Genomic DNA, 18109 nt, shown 5'->3' on the forward strand with positions numbered 1-18109 from the left:
TTCCATACATGGCTACACTCCATACAAATACTTTCAGAAACGACTTCCTGACACTTAAATTTATACTCGATGTTAACAAATTCCTCTTCTTGAGAAACGCTTTCCTTGCCATTGCCAGTCTACATTTTATATTCTCTCTACTTCGACCATCATCGGTTATTTTACTCCCTAAATAGAAAAACTCCTTTACTACTTTAAGTGTCTCATTTCCTAATCTAATTCCCTCAGCATCACCTGACTTAATTTGACTACATTCCATTATCCTCGTTTTGCTTTTGTTGATGTTCATCTTATATCCTCCTTTCAAGACACTGTCCATTCCGTTCAACTGCTCTTCCAAGTCCTTTGCTGTCTCTGACAGAATTACAATGTCATCGGCGAACCTCAAAGTTTTTACTTCTTCTCCATGAACTTTAATACCTACTCCGAATTTTTCTTTTGTTTTCTTTACTGCTTGCTCAATATACAGATTGAATAACATCGGGGAGAGGCTACAACCCTGTCTCACTCCCTTCCCAACCACTGCTTCCCTTTCATGTCCCTCGACTCTTATAACTGCCATCTGGTTTCTGTACAAACTGTAAATAGCCTTTCGCTCCCTGTATTTTACCCCTGCCACCTTCAGAATTTGAAAGAGAGTATTCCAGTCAACATTGTCAAAAGCTTTCTCTAAGTCTACAAATGCTAGAAATGTAGGTTTGCCTTTCCTTGATCTTTCTTCTAAGATAAGTCGTAAGGTCAGTATTGCCTCAAGTGTTCCAACATTTCTACGGAATCCAAACTGATCTTCCCCGAGGTCGGTTTCTACCAGTTTTTCCATTCGTCTGTAAAGAATTCGCTAGTATTTTGCAGCTGTGACTTATTAAACTGATAGTTCGGTAATTTTCACATCTGTCAACACCTGCTTTCTTTGGGATTGGAATTATTATATTCTTCATGAAGTCTGAGGGTATTTCGCCTGTCTCATACATCGTGCTCACCAGATGGTAGAGTTTTTTCATGACTGGCTCTCCCGATGCCATCAGTAGTTCAAATGGAATGTTGTCTACTCCCGGGGCCTTGTTACGACTCAGGTCTTTCAGTGCTCTGTCAAACTCTTCACGCAGTATCTTATCTCCCATTTCGTCTTCATCTACATCCTCTTCCATTTCCATAATATTGTCCTCAAGTACATCGCCCTTGTATAAACCCTCTATATACTCCTTCCACCTTTCTGCCTTCCCTTCTTTGCTTAGAACTGGGTTTCCATCTGAGCTCTTGATATTCATACAAGTGGTTCTCTTCTCTCCAAAGGTCTCTTTAATTTTCCTGTAGGCAGTATCTATCTTACCCCTAGTGAGACAAGCCTCTACATCCTTACATTTGTCCTCTAGCCATCCCTGCTTAGCCATTTTGCACTTCCTGTCGATATCATTTTTGAGACGTTTGTATTCCTTTTTGCCTGCTTCATTTACTGCATTTTTATATTTTCTCCTTTCATCAATTAAATTCAATATTTCTTCTGTTACCCAAGGATTTCTATTAGCCCTCGTCTTTACCTACTTGATCCTCTGCTGCCTTCACTACTTCATCCCTCAGAGCTACCCATTCATCTTCTACTGTATTTCTTTCCCCCATTCCTGTCAATTGTTCCCTTATGCTCTCCCTGAAACTCTCTACAACCTCTGGTTCTTTCAGTTTATCCAGGTCCCATCTCCTTAAATTCCCACCTTTTTGTAGTTTCTACAGTTTCAATCTGCAGTTCATAACCAATAGATTGTGGTCAGAATCCACATCTGCCCCAGGAAATATCTTACAATTTAAAACCTGGTTCCTAAATCTCTGTCTTACCATTATATAATCTATCTGATACCTTTTAGTATCTCCAGGATTCTTCCAGGTATACAACCTTCTTTTATGATTCTTGAACCAAGTGTTGGTTATGATTAAGTTATGCTCTGTGCAAAGTTCTACAAGGCGGCTTCCTCTTTCATTCCTTCCCCCCAATCCATATTCACCTACTATGTTTCCTTCTCTCCCTTTTCCTACTGACGAATTCCAGTCACCCATGACTATTAAATTTTCGTCTCCCTTCACTACCTGAATAATTTCTTTTATCTCGTCATACATTTCATCTATTTCTTCATCATCTGCAGAGGTAGTTGGCATATAAACTTGTACTACTGTTGTAGGCATGGGCTTTGTGTCTATCTTGGCCACAATAATGCGTTCACTATGCTGTTTGTAGTAGCTAACCTGCACTCCTATTTTTTTATTCATTATTAAACCTACTCCTGCATTACCCCTATTTGATTTTGTATTTATAACCCTGTAATCACCTGACCAAAGTCTTGATGATGATGATGATGTTTGGTTTGTGGGGCGCTCAACTGCGTGGTTATCAGCGCCCGTACAATTACCCAATCTTTGCTCAGTCCAATTTCGCCACTTTCCTGGATGATGATGAAATGATGAGGACAACACAAACACCCAGTCATCTCGAGGCAGGTGAAAATCCCTGACCCCGCCGGGAATCGAACCCGGGACCCCGTGCTCGGGAAGCGAGAACGCTACCGCGAGACCACGAGCGGCGGACCCCAAAGTCTTGTTCCTCCTGCCACCGAACTTCACTAATTCCCACTATATCTAACTTTAACCTATCCATTTCCCTTTTTAAATTTTCTAACCTACCTGCCCGATTAAGGGATCTGACGTTCCACGCTCCGATCCGTAGAACGCCAGTTTTCTTTCTCCTGATAACGACGTGCTCCTGAGTAGTCCCCGCCCGGAGATCCGAATGGGGGACTATTTTACCTCCGGAATATTTTACCCAAGAGGACGCCATCATCATTTAATCATACAGTAGAGCTGCATGTCCTCGGGAAAAATTACGGCCGTAGTTTCCCCTTGCTTTCAGCCGTTCGCAGTACCAGCACAGCAAGGCCGTTTTGGTTAATGTTACAAGGCCAGATCAGTCAATCATCCAGACTGTTGACCCTGCAACTACTGAAAAGGCTGCTGCCGCTCTTCAGGAACCACATGTTTGTCTGGCCTCTCAACAGATACCCCTCCGTTGTGGTTGCACCTACGGTACGGCCATCTGTATCGCTGAGGCACACAAGCCTCCCCACCAACGGCAAGGTCCATGGTTCATGGGGGGATTATTGTGATAGAGGCTTATAATTTTACTAAAAGAAGAGATGCATTTGATATATAAGGAAGTCAATCATAGGCAGTGACTGTTGTTTGAGAATGCATCCATTGTTATTCTTGAAGTGGCTTCCCTTTATTATAATTTCAGAAGGAATTTATTTTTTACTTTGAAGTGGTATTAAGCTACTAAGCAGCCTTGTTTATCCAATATAATAGTTTTTTGAAGAGATCATCCATTATTATAATTTCTTCTGTTATTATTAACACCATCAATCTTGGCAAAGACGAGGCTTGTCTTCAGTAAATGTAGCACAGATAATCCCTCCATATATATTCCATGTGGAAAAAGGAGGCCTAAAAATGTACCGTGCAAGTGCGTAAGAAAGTCCATCATTTTTCCTTATGTAGCATACTACATTGATGCATGTAGCCTAAAAGGACCACCCATAATTTAACTGAAACAAGTAGATTCATGCATAATATCATAGACTTTTGTCTGACGTGTTGTCATACAGGTTGGAATAAGTATATTTATCAATCATAATTTTTTATTTGTAGCTATAAAGTATTCTTGGAGTGACTTATTGAATATTGTACACTTGAAGGATTCTTTAAACCTTCGAAAATGGTGCATGAAGAATTTTGTGCGTCACAGTATATTGATAATTTTTACTTATGGACCATCTGACAGCAACTGAATAAAACACAATTTAAGTGCCATATGCGTTTAGAGTTTATTTTCTGCAAGGCGTTATCAGTGGCCTGGAATATGTACATATGTTAGCTTTTTAATTTACATTTTTGTCACTGTGCCTATAGGTTATAAACAGTTCTGGTGGTTGGTATTTCCTATTAAGTAGTAATGTTTTGAACTGTACTTACAGGTTGTGTGGACAATTTCTTACGTATCACACTCCCATTGCATTTTTCTTCTTATGAATGCCAATTTGCAGTTTTTCCAACATTCCACAGCACTATGAACTGAAAGATTGTTTTGATGCAATGTTATGGTTTCTGTTGCCGACTGTCAAATGTTTTTACCAAAGATGGAATGTTATTGCCAAACTTTCGAGTGTAATTTTTGAAGTATCTGTGATCTGTTTGTGTACTTATTTGTGTGTGCGTGCGTTTGTGTGTGTGTGTGTGTGTGTGTGTGTGTGTGTGTGTGTATGTGTTATGGTGTGGTATTTTTTTTATTTTGGCTCTGCTTATGTGTGTTAGTTTGTGTGTGTGTAGGTTATGGTGTACCATCTGGTTCCTTTCTGTGTGGTGTTGCCATTGTGTGTGTTTGTTGAGTGTGTTTGTAAGTTTTCAGCTTGTGAGTCCTTTTGTATTCTGGAAATGTGTTTGTTTTGTTGTATCATTGTGCGTGTATGTGGAAAGTGTGTCAAAGAAATTATGTCAGGAAATAATTTTCTCATTTTCAGTTGGTTTGTTTTGATGTGGTGGTTCACCAGTATGGCCCAATCGACTACTTCCAAATGTCGTGAAATGTGACCAATTAGCCATCATGCAGCACTTTAATTCAATAGGAAATGTTGAGGAAGAAAGAAAGAAGTAATTAAGTGTCAAACATCCCATCGACTGCAAGACCATTAGAGACAAAGTAGAAATTACAGCTCTCAAATGTTAGAAAGGAAATAGATAGTGCCATTTCAAAGGAAAGGTCACAGTATTTGCATTGCTTAGTTTAAGAAAATAAAGGAAAACTTAAAACAGGATGGTTGGGTGGACATTTGAACTATTTGGCTTTACCTTCATAAAACAAAAATGTTTGGTCCTGACAAAAAACGTAAAATCCAAGGCTAATGTGAGTCCTCAGAATGTAACAGTACACATCTGGTGTGATGAAGCTCTTTTGTGTTAAGAAATTCTTCCCACGGATATGTCCATAGTTATTAGCATCCATTGTATTCATGCTTGTCTGCAGAGATTTTCATTGTGTCATGCACATAAAACCAGAGGAGAAAAGATATTTTGATTTCTATCACCTCTGCATGTCTTGTCAACTATGACAGCTGGTGTCTATTTCAAGTCTGTCTCACAAAACTTTAAATGATTGCTTGAAACGTTAAAATGTGTACCTCGTAGCAAGTGGCGAAAAAGAATTCGATAATCAACATCATCTTGTGTGCAGCCAACAACGATGGTGCATGCAGCATGCAGGGATAGATTCCCACCCCACACAGAATGTTCCGTTAGGTTATTTCCAGTTCATATATGGGCACATTCTACTACAGCTAAACTAAGCAGATGTTTAACATGTATTTGTGGTTAGAAAACAATGAGAGGTGGTGGATTCAGATCCCAGTAAAGGAACAAAGTACTTTTTCTCGACAGTTCAGATTGTCATTTTGCTATATTTGGATATGTAATGCATTATTGCACTTAGTTAACAATCCTATTAGTTGCTAGGTTTGAATCATCGAACACAATGCCAAGTCATTTCAACATTTCAGCATGCACCGACACACACATGCTTACCTGTGGCTGAAATGATATTTAAGAGCTTTCGTACTTAGTTAACAGAGACAATAGGTGCTCAATTGGAATCCTGGATGGTAGTCTTAATAGAAATGTTTTCGTCACTTAATTTAAAGTTGAAACTTAGTTTCCAAAAAGTCATTTATTGCAATAAACTTAAGTTTACAAGCTGCCATCTAATTATAACAGGTTTCGATATTCACATTATCGTGATATTAGTCTGATTGTGGACTCAGTGTTACAAATCAGTTGCTTCAAGTGGGGTCTTGTAGTAATCATTTTGTAGAGTGAAATGTTCATATCGAAAAGAGATCAGAGGAACTGCAAGACAGTAACATTATGTGGGTGCATGCGTCGTTCCCCTACACTCTGTCAAGGAATATGGGACTTCATCATCATCATACAATTTAGGTGGAGTGGAATTCAGGCCGTTTGGATAGTTTTGATGGCGATAGCACCTGAGCTAACATGTCCAGTAATTCTGTAATTATGTTTTGTGCAAGTATTGGGCGTTGTATGTACCTTCTGGCTGCACTTAGATTTGCACTACCTGTTGTACGGGGTTGAGCGACTGCCGTCGAAAGCTCGGATGGTAAGACTGATTGTTATTAGCTTACTGGTAATTCATTTGTATTGACTGGAGCCCTATCCCCTGTGTGGATGGTCCCTCAGCAGTGCTGGCCATAGTGAGCCACCTCCACATCCCCACGAGGACACGCCCAGCCAGCTCACACCCTGCCTCTCTGTATGTGCAGTGCACCAGTCGTTACAGAGCTGAGGACCACCAGCACCACAACCACCACCAGCACCACAACCACAACCAGAACCACCACCACCACCACCACCCCCACCGCCGCCGCCACCACCACCTCTGCCAGAGCACCTCGCCAGACACCTGCTGCTGCGCGGCCCACGACTCCTCAACCTGATGAGGCCACTGTCTCTCAAATGCGGTGAGTTCCCTCAGAGCGCGCGCGCACACACACACACACACACACACACACACACGCGCGCACGCACGCACAACATTATATGGTATATAAGATAGAAACACTGAAAAGCAAAGTGTAAATGCTCAGTCTAGATTTAATGAGGGTCAGCAAAGTGAACTGGGAATAAAATCAAAATATACAATCAGAGGTGGTATCCCCACGACTAGATCATAGTATCATGGGAGAGAGGTTAGTTAAGAATAGGTTGGTAGGAAAAATAGTTATTGTCAACAGTTCAGTGTCTTATTCATCAAGACCAGCAAACCAATGCCAACAATAATTCAGACTGAGATTTTCACTCTGCAGCGGAGTGTGCGCTGATATGAAACTTCCTGGCAGATTAAAACTGTCTGCTGGACCGAGACTCGAACTCGGGACCTTTGCCTTTCGTGGGCAAGTGCTCTACCAACTGAGCTACCCGAGCACGAGTCAAGCCCCATCCTCACAGCTTTACTTTTGCCAGTACCTCGGCTCCTACCCTCCAAATTTACAGAAGCTCTCCTGCAAACCTTGCAGAACTAGCATTCCTGAAAGAAAGGATATTGCGGAGACACGGCTTAGCCACAGCCTGGAGGATGTTTCCAGAATGAGAGTCATGCTTGGGTAACTCAGTTGGTAGAGCACTTGCCCGCGAAAGGCGAAGGTCCCGAGTTCGAGTCTCGGTCCGGCACACAGTTTTAATCTGCCAGGAAGTTTCAATAATTCAGACAATGTCATGCCCAGAAAATTTTGTGGTGGGGAGAGTATGAGTGCACTGAATGTGTAACACTGTCAGATGAGATAAATATCAGTTACTTTAGATGTATTGTAACGGTCTAGTAGAGGTCAGACTCATACACAGACATTTATGAGACCATTTGTGGTGCTTGTCAGGAATGAGAGAGGAGAAAGAACCCAATAATTTGCTATAAAGTTTCTGTTGGTAACAAGAAGTATACTCGGAAATCACCAAACTGAAGCAAACGCCAGCAGAGCCTCAGCTTGCCATGGTGTGGACCACCTTGGTTGCCCCACTGAAGTCTGCTGTAACAGCCAGTCTCGGTAACCACAGACATGCAAAGGGGAAACTGTGCCTTCTGTTGACAATGTGTCTGTCTGTCTGAGCAGCAGATTTGCAGTGCCATGAGCTCCCAGAGTCCACAATTACATGCATTCCTATCTCTGTCTTTCCCTACAGTTTTTAACCTCAGCAACAACCTCTAGTTCCACAGCGGTTATTCCCTGATGTCTTCAAATATAACTTACTCTGCTGACCCTTGTACTTGTCACAGTTTTCCACATATCACACTATCCTCACCTATTCTGTAGGGATGTTCCATAGTTCTTCTGTTATGAGTTCACCTAGTTTAAACACCCTTCAATAGCACCGCATTTAGAATGCTCCGATTCCCCTCTTGTTTTTTCCATAATCCATGATTAATTTTTATGCAGTACTGTGCTCCAAGCATACATTCAGGTATGTCTAACACACATTAAGGCCTATCTTGGATATTAGTAACTTTGTTTTGCGAGGAATCTCCTGTTTTTCCATGCTACATTACTCCTTATAACAACTATGCTTTGAACCTCAGTGTAAATTAGCATCACGTGTACCAGAGTCCTAAAAGTGGTCTACTGTGTGGTCCTTAATTCTGTAAACTTTGCCACCAATGTTATTTCTGCCACACCCCAATACTTTCCTCTTTCTTACATTCATTAATCCTGATTTGGCACTCATTCAACTGTTCATTACATTCACCAACTCTGGTGATTGCCTGACTTTCAGTGAGCACAGAAATATCACCAGTGAATTTTATCAATGAAATCCTTTTCACCTTCAGTTTTAATTTAATTGCTATAAGTTTCTTCAGTTTCACCAATGATTCTTCAGTGTTCATCTGAAGATTTGTGGAGATTTCCTGCATCCTTATCTTTAACCATCTTTAATTCAGAATACCAATTCTTGTTGATTATTGTACATGTTCTATGTTACCTGCTGTTCCATGTATCTTATATGTACCTTTTAAAAAAATTTCATGCACTTTCACTGTTTCATGCTGTCAAATGTCATGTAAAGATCTGCAAATCCAATAAAGATCTCTTGATTTTTCTTGAACATCCCTTCCACTGTCCCTCGATCCTTTACTCCAAATTCAGTTTTCTCAAACAGATTGTCACCTTTGTCTTCCATTCTTCTGCATGTTGTTATTTTTTCAATAAGTTCTATTCATGAGCTGTTTAGCTATTGCACTTATAGGCGCTTGGTTGCTTCTGTAGTGCCTGGATGGTGTTTCTCTGGCAGTCTGTTGTTATGACTCCTGTCTCGTGGATTGCGCAGACAAATGTGAATACTCACGTGATTGCCATTTATTATTGCATTCTCTAGAGCCTCAAAGAAGTTAAAATTCCCATTCCATTCCTGTGTTACTTCAGTATCCTATAATTTACACACTGAATTCTCATAACAATTCTCTTAAAATTTAGTTCACGAACTGGTCCGAGCACGGGGGTCACAACCCGGACCACACACTACTGTTAAGCACTTATGAAGGACTGAATCCCTTACTTCAATTGCACATAATTCATTAAGGTCAATCCAACACATTTATTTCAAATACATAAATGAAGTTACATTTGAATCTGTCTGACATTAAACAGGAATAAAAAAAAAAAAATTTCAAAATCAGCTGATTCAGTGCGTGAAGTGCGAGTTAAGCCAATAACCAGGTAAACTAAATTTGAATCTGTCTGGCATTAAACAGGAATAAAATACAATTTTTTTATATGTTTAAATTACAGCATTAAGGAATTCCAAATCTTTCCCCTTTCTAGACGGAGGCTGAGCCAGAAACACAGAATGCCCCAAAATCACAGTTTTGCTGTGAAATCTTACGGGACACCTGAAAGCAGTAACAGACAAGGGGTCGGCGCTCACAAATAACATAGGCCAAGAGTCAGGCTGGGAGCACATCCCAAGAGAATTTGTTCACACTATGCTCACCACAAACTGTACACATTCCGACCGAACATCTGCTTGCGGTGGCTCCCAGAAGGACGAAGCAACCAACATCCCCACGCCGTGCTTCTCACACAGGCACCTCAATTTGTACAAACATATAGGCCAACACCAACTCCGCACTCCCCTCTCACTGTGAGGAATCGCCGCAGGAGTTCCATTATTCACAAACAGCCCCAGTGTAACAGACATCACACATGTGCTTACGCCCGAGCCACAACTCCGCCAGTCTCACCGGCCGCCCCACACTGACTGCCTTTCGCCGTCCCGCGTGCCCCAGCCGAAAACGCAAAGATGCTCATGCTCGGGGCACACCAAAGATAAACCGATTGCTGATGATCGACCAGCGATCTGGCTCAGTCATTATCATAACTGAATTGTGATCTGAGTGCACATCTGTTCCTGGATACACCTTACAATTCAATACCTGATTCCAGAGTGTGTGTCTGGTTGTGATGTACTCCAGCTGGAAATGTCTTTACCAGCTAAAGCTCTGCCTCCCTCCTTAAGAGCTGAAAATGCTGAGATACCGAAGCAACCGCACAAATGTCACAGAACACAGGGCATAGCCTTGCAGCAAGTCAGCCGTCCACATGTGGTGGAATGGTGCAGGAGGGCTCTTCCAAAGGGAGTGCTTGTAACGGTAACACCGACCACCATAAATGGCAGTCAGTGATTACATTAAACCTCTCAGAGGAATTTTTGAGAAAGTTGTGACTGTGAGATAACCTAATGGGAACAGAACAAACAGACTGGGATTCGTTTCCGAAACACCCCAGCCAGAGACACACCATCCAGGCACTACAGAAGCAACCAAGCGCCTGTAAGTGCAATAGCTAAACAGCTCATGAATAGAACTTATTGAAAAAATAACAACACTAAAAATTTGAGTGAGGAACAGATGTTCTCCAGCTCAAAAGCAAGTCTTATTAATTAAATATTAGTTATGTATTAAAATTAGTCACCAGCCTAATTAGGAATTCTTGTCAAACAATGTAATAAAGTAGAAGGCAGTGCTAAGGCTAACCTAACTTTCCTTGACACACACACAAAACTCTCTTTATATCTGTTCACATTACAACAGAGTAACGTAGCCTTGCAGATAAATGTAGTACTAATTTGGAAGTCAAACAAATGGCCAATGAGATAGCAAACAGTAGCATATGCCTCACAACAACACGTACCTTGAATCAGGGCTTAATTTCGGTCAGAACACGTTCTGGCACCTCCCAGAAACTCCCTTTCTTCTAATTCTCTCTTTTTTCCCTTTTTTACAGTACAGCACTGGAGATTTGAAATAGTATTAAATCAAAACGTAACTATATTTTTCCGCTGCACCAGAACAAGTGAACGTGACAATGGGTTGCCAATGTGATGTGATGGGCAGGAGGTACTGTGTGTGTGTGTGTGTGTGTGTGTAAGATAAGTGGAGTATCATTCCAAAGTTGTGATTGGTACATATCGCCTTTTGTTTACAACTGCCAACAACCTCAGCGATGTAGTAGCAAGGCAACGTCTCGTGTGTGTCAATGAGAAATAAAGAATGTAAGCCGTGTTTGAATGTGAATGTCTTTATAATTTGCTTTCATGAAATCATTTCATTCCATGTTGCAATTTATGTCACAGCTAAAAATCAAATGTGCGTATGGAACAAAAATGACTAAAAGTTGGCAGTCTTTCAAGCCGATACGTCCCTTTGTCCACGGCACTCTTGACCTTTGTCTTTATCTGCCCCCACCCTTGTTATGACGTGGTTGACACTATACAGTAGAGAGAAGCTCCCACAGGGGGCAAATTTGAACTCCCAATGCAGAACGGACATGTATATGTTTGACCCATACGTCTGTCTGTCTGTCTGTCTGTCTGTCTGTCTGCCCCAACATAGTTCTCAAACGAAAGTTCCAATTTTAAAGCCGTTTTTTTACTTGACAGCTGGTTTAATCAGGACGGTTCTTAGATATATTTCTGAAAGTCTGTTCAGCCATTTAAATGTCATGAGCTATATGAGGTAAAAATGTTTTCCGCCATCATGCTCTCTTGAAATACATTACATAGTCCATAAGAATTACATCACGTTACGTAGTGCCAAACTGTAGAGCTCAAAAAGATGTACCTAAATAAAAGATTAAGGTTGAAGAATAATGACGATTTTTGTCTTCTGAAATTACCTGTTTCAGCACTCACAAAGCAGAAAAAGTGTGAGTGTGACTTAACTGTGGAAGACAAACATATGCTCTTGCTGACTTTTTGTGGTTCTTTTTGAGGTCTAAAATTCATTAAAAAATCAAATGATTTTGCTCTAATAGTTTATGTAGCGTACTGTAAGAGAGCACGAAGGCAGCCCACTTTTTTGCGACTTGATTTACAACTATAGCCACAGCTTATTTCTTGTGCTACCTAAAGTAGCGAAATATATACTAATAGATAGTAAATGAATATGTCTAACTTAATGAAAGAAACATGTAAATCCCATAAGTGGTTCTCACGTTACAATCGCCTATCTGTATGTCTGTTTGTGAATTCAGTCTTTGTAGTCCACGATTCAGACAGGTCGTGTCTACGTCTTTTTCAGTTTGAATCAGTTTACCTTGTTAGCCATCGCTGCCTCACAGAGAAGCCAACAGACAATCCAACAGGCACTTTAGGAATTCAAGTTCAACGATATTACTCAGTCACTCTATGTAGGTCAATCGCTTGCAGTTCAGTTGTTGTTCTGCTCAGAACCGACAGCATTGTTTCGGTTTGTTCGTAGTGCTTATTTACACAGCGAGACTGTGATTGGACACAAGAGTTTAATAGTTACGTATTCTCTACAAAAATTAGTGACTTCTTTAAATCTAAAAGACAAAAAGTTAGTGAGAGCAATGAAAACCACAGTTTAGATGTAGAATCCATGACGTCAGCTGTGGCTGGAGAAGAAGATGCAAACAAAAAATCAGATGATCCTTCTCCTACGTCATTGTAGCAAAATGAAAATTTCTATAACTTGGTGGAAATGGATACAGACAAAACATCTATAGACAGTATTGATAATTGTAATGATGATGAAAAGCCAGATTGTCGGCCTGTCGAACAATGTACAGATTATAAAGCTAAAAACCCATGGTTAATTATTAAAAAAAAAGGCCAAGTTTGTAGAAGTGTATCTACACTAGGTAAAGGAACAAGAAGTTGTTACTGAGTGTGTTTTTGGACACCTTATAAGCAAGCAAAGTTAAATAGACCGTTTTATGAGTTTGAGACAGAAATTGATCTCCAAATTAAAAATGGTTTGGATATGGGCCGAATACTACGTTCAAATGTTGCTTGATCTAATATAGTGATTCATATTTCTGACCAGATGACAACAGATCTAATAAATAATTTAATAAAAAGCGACTCCAAATTTTCACTTCTTTTGGATAAAGCCACTTCTCTTTCACACAAAAAAGCTTTGACTGTATAGTTCAGAACATTGTTAAAAGGAATGGAAAACGCCATGACAATTTCTTTGACACTTTTTGGGCTAAATGACACAACAGCATCTGATATCTTGAGAGAACTTTTAAAGCAGTTAGAATCACTAGGACTAGGCTGTGAGTTTTTGAAAGACCATTTAATCGCTTTGACTTGCGATGGAGCTTCTGTCAAGTTAGGAAAAAAGTCTGACCTTGCAAAGCTGATGTTTCCAAACTTATTCATCTGGCATTGTTTGAATCATCGTTCAGAACTCACCGTGCACAACACAATAGAAGAAGTGGTGGGAATTAATCATTTTAAAATATTCATGGGTAAAGTTAGAAATATCTTCAGCTGCTCTCTGAAAAACAGCAGTGAGTTGGCAGTTGCTGCTAAAGGTTTGGAGCAAGAAATTTAAAAATTGGTCATGTGTTTGACACTTGTTGGGTGGCCTCCAGTTTATTGGCAGTAAAAGCTGTGTGGAAAGATTGCAGGGCTCTGTACAGTCATTTTTTAGAAGTATCAGAGGACACGAAACGAGACTCAAAACAACGGTCTACTTACAAAGGGCTCTGTAATACATTGTCATCTACATCTTTCGTCTCCAACCTAGCTGTAATGTCTGATGCCTTAGAAGAGTTGGCCGATCTATCCCTACAGCTTCAAAGATCAAGTGTTAACCTTGTTCAAGCTCACAACGACATTACACTTTTATTAAAAGTGTTTGAAAGTCTGGTTGATGCAATGGGACAACATGCAAATGTAGCTAACATTGCACTGGAAAATATTTACTCGAATCTAAGCCGCACTGTTTTTCTGGTTTCTGTAACGCAAAAAACCGCCTGCGGCTTAGAATCGAGTGCAAAGCAAGCGGAAATTCTGAAAAATGTTGGCAGGTGCTGCCACAACTAACTTCTGCCGTCGAATATATGTAGCGCTACACAGGCATGCTTTGTAGGCACAAAGATAAATACTGGCGCCAAACCCTCTGCATCAATAAATAAATTTAACAAAAAAGAGGTGGAAGACGAGCTTTTTTTCTCTGCCCCAAGTTTCGACCACTGCATTTTCATACATTATCCAATAAAGTAAATACAAATTCCGTATTGTTCATCTTCGAAATGTAGCAGAATTTCAGTGTACTACGAAAATTTGACTGGCATGACTGTTTGAGATGTTTGTCAATATGGCCAACTCTACGTTCTGAATTTTTTCCTACCTGTGAGAAGAGATGGTAGCTAATAGGAACCTGATGAAATGTGAATCACATGCAGTATTCTCTTCACCATAAGAATAATACGAATATAAACATTTTGCCATGTATTCTTTCGTGTTTGCTGCTATCTCATTTAAATCCTGTCTGTCTAATAAACTACGAAACTAGAGTGAGACAACAGCAAACGCGGAAGAATATACGTATCGTGTCATGTTTATATTCGTATTATTCTTATGCTTAATAGTGATACAGTCAGAAATGAAGCACGGCAACTGACTAGATTTTTAAATCTAATATGACTAATTTCTGTGCAGAATTTGATGAACTAAAGAAGCGGCCGCAAAGATACTCAAACGGAGAAAATTTTTTGCCTAACTCTCGTTCAGAACGTGTTCTATCATACGCAGTCTATAATTCGGTTCTTGTTGATCATTATCAAAGAAAGCAACTGTGTACGTAACAACAATTGGCAGTCTCTTGCCATTGTTTCGCTAATGAGATGTTTCTCTCTCTCTCTCTCTCTCTCTCTCTCTCTCTCTCTCTCTCTCTCTCTCCTTTTTGAAAGCTGTGGTAGCGCGCACAAAAGCAAGCCGTGCCGCAAGCGGCGACAGGGCGTAAACACGCACTATCAGAATGCGACAAACAATGCATGACACAGTACAGTAATGCATTTTCAGCTTAGAGTGACATAAACACCTATAACAAAGAAAATGGCACTTATCAGATCAAAGCAAAATAAGCAATCGATTCAAACCAGACGAAGCACATGGAAAAGGAAGGGTACCCGTATAAATACGCACGGAGCGCCTGACACATGGCAATGGATACCTGATAAAGCTTAACTGCTAAGCTTACGACTCGAACCAAACTACTGTAGCTGTATAGTCATTCATACGATCTAAATTGTGTCTCATATTACAATGGACCAACTTTCTTTCGATTTGGAGGTGCGGCCTAAAACTTTTCTCTCCCCTTGAATTTCAAGTCTCAAATCTCAGGTGCGGCTTAGATTCAGGGATTTTTTTTTCCCTTTATTTCGAGTCTCATTTTTCAGGTGCGGCTTAGATCCGAGTGCAGCTTAGATTCGAGTAAATACGGTATGAACTTTCAATGTGTTGAACTTTCTCAAAGAAGAAATATTTCTAAGATTCCTGATAAACAGTTTTATCGCAGCTTGGCAAATAATTTGTCATCCAGGTTGCATCTGAAAGCTACGATGATGTTATGAATTACATGAAGGCCATTCACCTGAAATTCTGGGCTAAAAACATATCGATCACTTACGGAGAAAATGAGATTTTTCGAATGTGTGAAAGATTTAAGATTAATAGCCCTCTGAAATAATGAAGGACTTCAGGGAGTACAAATGGGGTCTGAAACCAGTACTAAGCGGAGAAATGCCAACTGTTCTTCTACAGCCACCAATGTTCAAAAATTTTGTATCAATAATAAACAGCATTGCAGTGTCTATTGCAGAGTGTGAACGTGGCATTTCTGCAATGAACTTAATTATGACACCACTGAGATCTTCACTCTAGATCAGCACTGTTTGTAGTTCATTACGCATCAGACTTCTGGGACAACCTGTAGCTAGATATGAAAATGGGTGTCTTGGATGGCGAAGGGATATCATTCTGCACTTGCTACACAGTCAAAAGCACGAAGTGATAGTGTATAATGAGGATAATTCTGTATTATGGAAATGTTTTTCTTAATCCATCTCCATTGATTGTGTTTGAAATAATTTCACAGTGCTTACTTTTTCTTCCTTTATTTGAGCCACTGCGTATGAACTTAGTTAAAACTATGAGTTCAGTTAATAATATGTCCTAAAAAGGTACTTTTTAACAATAAATACACAATGTATATTCTGTATAAACTGACTGGTCATATGCCACTGACTTTTGTCAGGATAACAGATGTTTGTCATTTTAAGTTAATACGCTATGTTGAAAGAGTAATAAAATTTAAAGGGAAATATTTAAACAAAGTTGTATACCCTTAGGTCAAAGATATATACTGCATGTTGACAGGACTTGTTATTTTATGAGTGAATTTTATGAGTGAAGGGAAATTAAATTCATATTTAAAACTACAAAACTGTAATCTCAAAATTAATGCTCAGTACAATTTATTATTAATGTGATATTCTTGATTTGGAATCATTTGTAATTTTATCATAAATGAGTTAACAGATCAATACTCAATCCGACCGATTCAATTTATTGGTCATTAGTGGTTTAATTGTTGAATGGCAAATCGAGCTAAAAATCTACTGAGATGTGGGATTCTTGAAGTTATGAACTGCTGCTTGAAACAGTATAACATCTTCGTGCAGCCCGCTGCAGTAAAATTGTTTAAATAATAGTTTAATGTACAAACCAATTTTTTTATATACACAGTATGTTCTTGGAAATGAAAGAGTAATTTTAACAGAGCTATAATGGAACTCTTGACATTTTTGTAAAATATTCACCAAAGATGGATGATTGTTAGAAGTGCGACTTTGACTGAAATGGTAGACTTTAATATAAGTGCATGTTTATTTTTGTAATAATTCTCTCTCAATGCCAAATGCGTTGATTGCTTTTCCTGCAAGATGTATTCTACATGTAAAACGTTTTTTGGTCAGACTGCAGCAAATGTGTTAACATTTATAATAACAGGTCCCTTTTGATTGTATGTGGTTAAATAAATAAATATTCAGTTTGCAGCGGCTACTCATGAAATATGTTTCTCAGTTAAGACACTATGGGCTTATGGAAAAGAACAAATCTGTCATCTCTATGACGAGTTTATCATTTCCTGATTATTATAACATAAAGAACACTTGCCCACGAAAGGCAAAGGTCCTGAGTTCGAGTCTCACTCTGGCACACAGTTTTAATCTGCCAGGAAGTTTCATATCAGCGCACACTCTGCTGCAGAGTGGCAATCTCATTCTGGGAACAATAGTGGTTTTTCAGTTCAATTTTTACATGTTGAGTGTCATGTTAATTAAATGGTAAAGACCTTTCTCTTTGGCTAGTAACATAGGAACTACTTAATTATTTTACAAGTGCAAAAGTTAAGTCATAGATATTTTTTAATCTATTAGCTACATTTTACATTCAGAAGGGAATTTATTTATTACCTGTATAAATAAAACTTGTGATTTCTTTTTCACTCACTATCATGAAAGTTTCAAATGACAAAATCAGACTGAAGAACATTACATATAGTCTTTCCCCATGGCAGTGTAACATGATGTGGGGAGGAGAGGAGGAAGATTACGGCAGCCTCAGGGTGAGGAAGGGGGATGGGGGAATGTTTTAACTTTATCTTGCATTGTTACCAACTTGGGCATGACGCAACGATCAGCTGCTATGGTACAAAATGCTCACAGAATTAACGTTGCGTGAAGACGTGGGAAATCAAAATTGTACTAGACCTGATGGAGCAGGAATTTCTTAGTCATTAACTGCTAAATGCCTTGTTGATAAATACTGAACACACGTTCATAGAGCAGCTACAAAAAAACTGTTTCAACGTTGTGGCTGGCAGCATTTGAAAACGTGATGTCGTGAGTATGACTTGGTGCCAATACGTGTGAAGCAGAACTATGCAGCAAAGTGACACTGGTACGGCAGATGGTGGAATCTTGTGGTGTTATGTTTTTGATTATAAGATATTATGGTTTAAAAACCTGAATTTCAGAACTGTATTTAAGAAAGAATTTCTCATTGTAAGTCGTATCACAAGTCTCTCTCCGTGGCCAGTGGGGGGAGTGGTAGAAGGGGGCGCTTTATGGCACCTAAAAGTTTAAAAATTAAGCCCTGCCTTGAATGAACTAGATGCAGCAGTTAATAGAAC

General features: G+C 39.5%; 1 protein-coding gene and 1 non-coding gene across 2 annotated transcripts in view; one reads left to right on the forward strand and one right to left on the reverse strand.

Annotated features, from left to right (window-relative positions):
* Nucleotides 1-18109, forward strand: part of LOC126108359 (putative ankyrin-containing lipoprotein Lxx09580) — a 103998-nt gene that overhangs the window by 70841 nt on the left and 15048 nt on the right. The window contains exon 3 of the mRNA XM_049913572.1: nucleotides 6372-6569. Coding sequence (XP_049769529.1) covers nucleotides 6372-6569 — 198 coding nt within the window. The remainder of the gene's footprint in view (nucleotides 1-6371; nucleotides 6570-18109) is intronic.
* Nucleotides 6959-7033, reverse strand: Trnas-cga (transfer RNA serine (anticodon CGA)). Its single transcript has one exon. It is a non-coding gene; the product is annotated as a tRNA-Ser (tRNA).

This window comes from Schistocerca cancellata, chromosome 11 (genome assembly GCF_023864275.1).
Source record: "Schistocerca cancellata isolate TAMUIC-IGC-003103 chromosome 11, iqSchCanc2.1, whole genome shotgun sequence".
In the NCBI taxonomy this organism is placed as follows: Eukaryota; Metazoa; Arthropoda; class Insecta; order Orthoptera; family Acrididae; genus Schistocerca; species Schistocerca cancellata.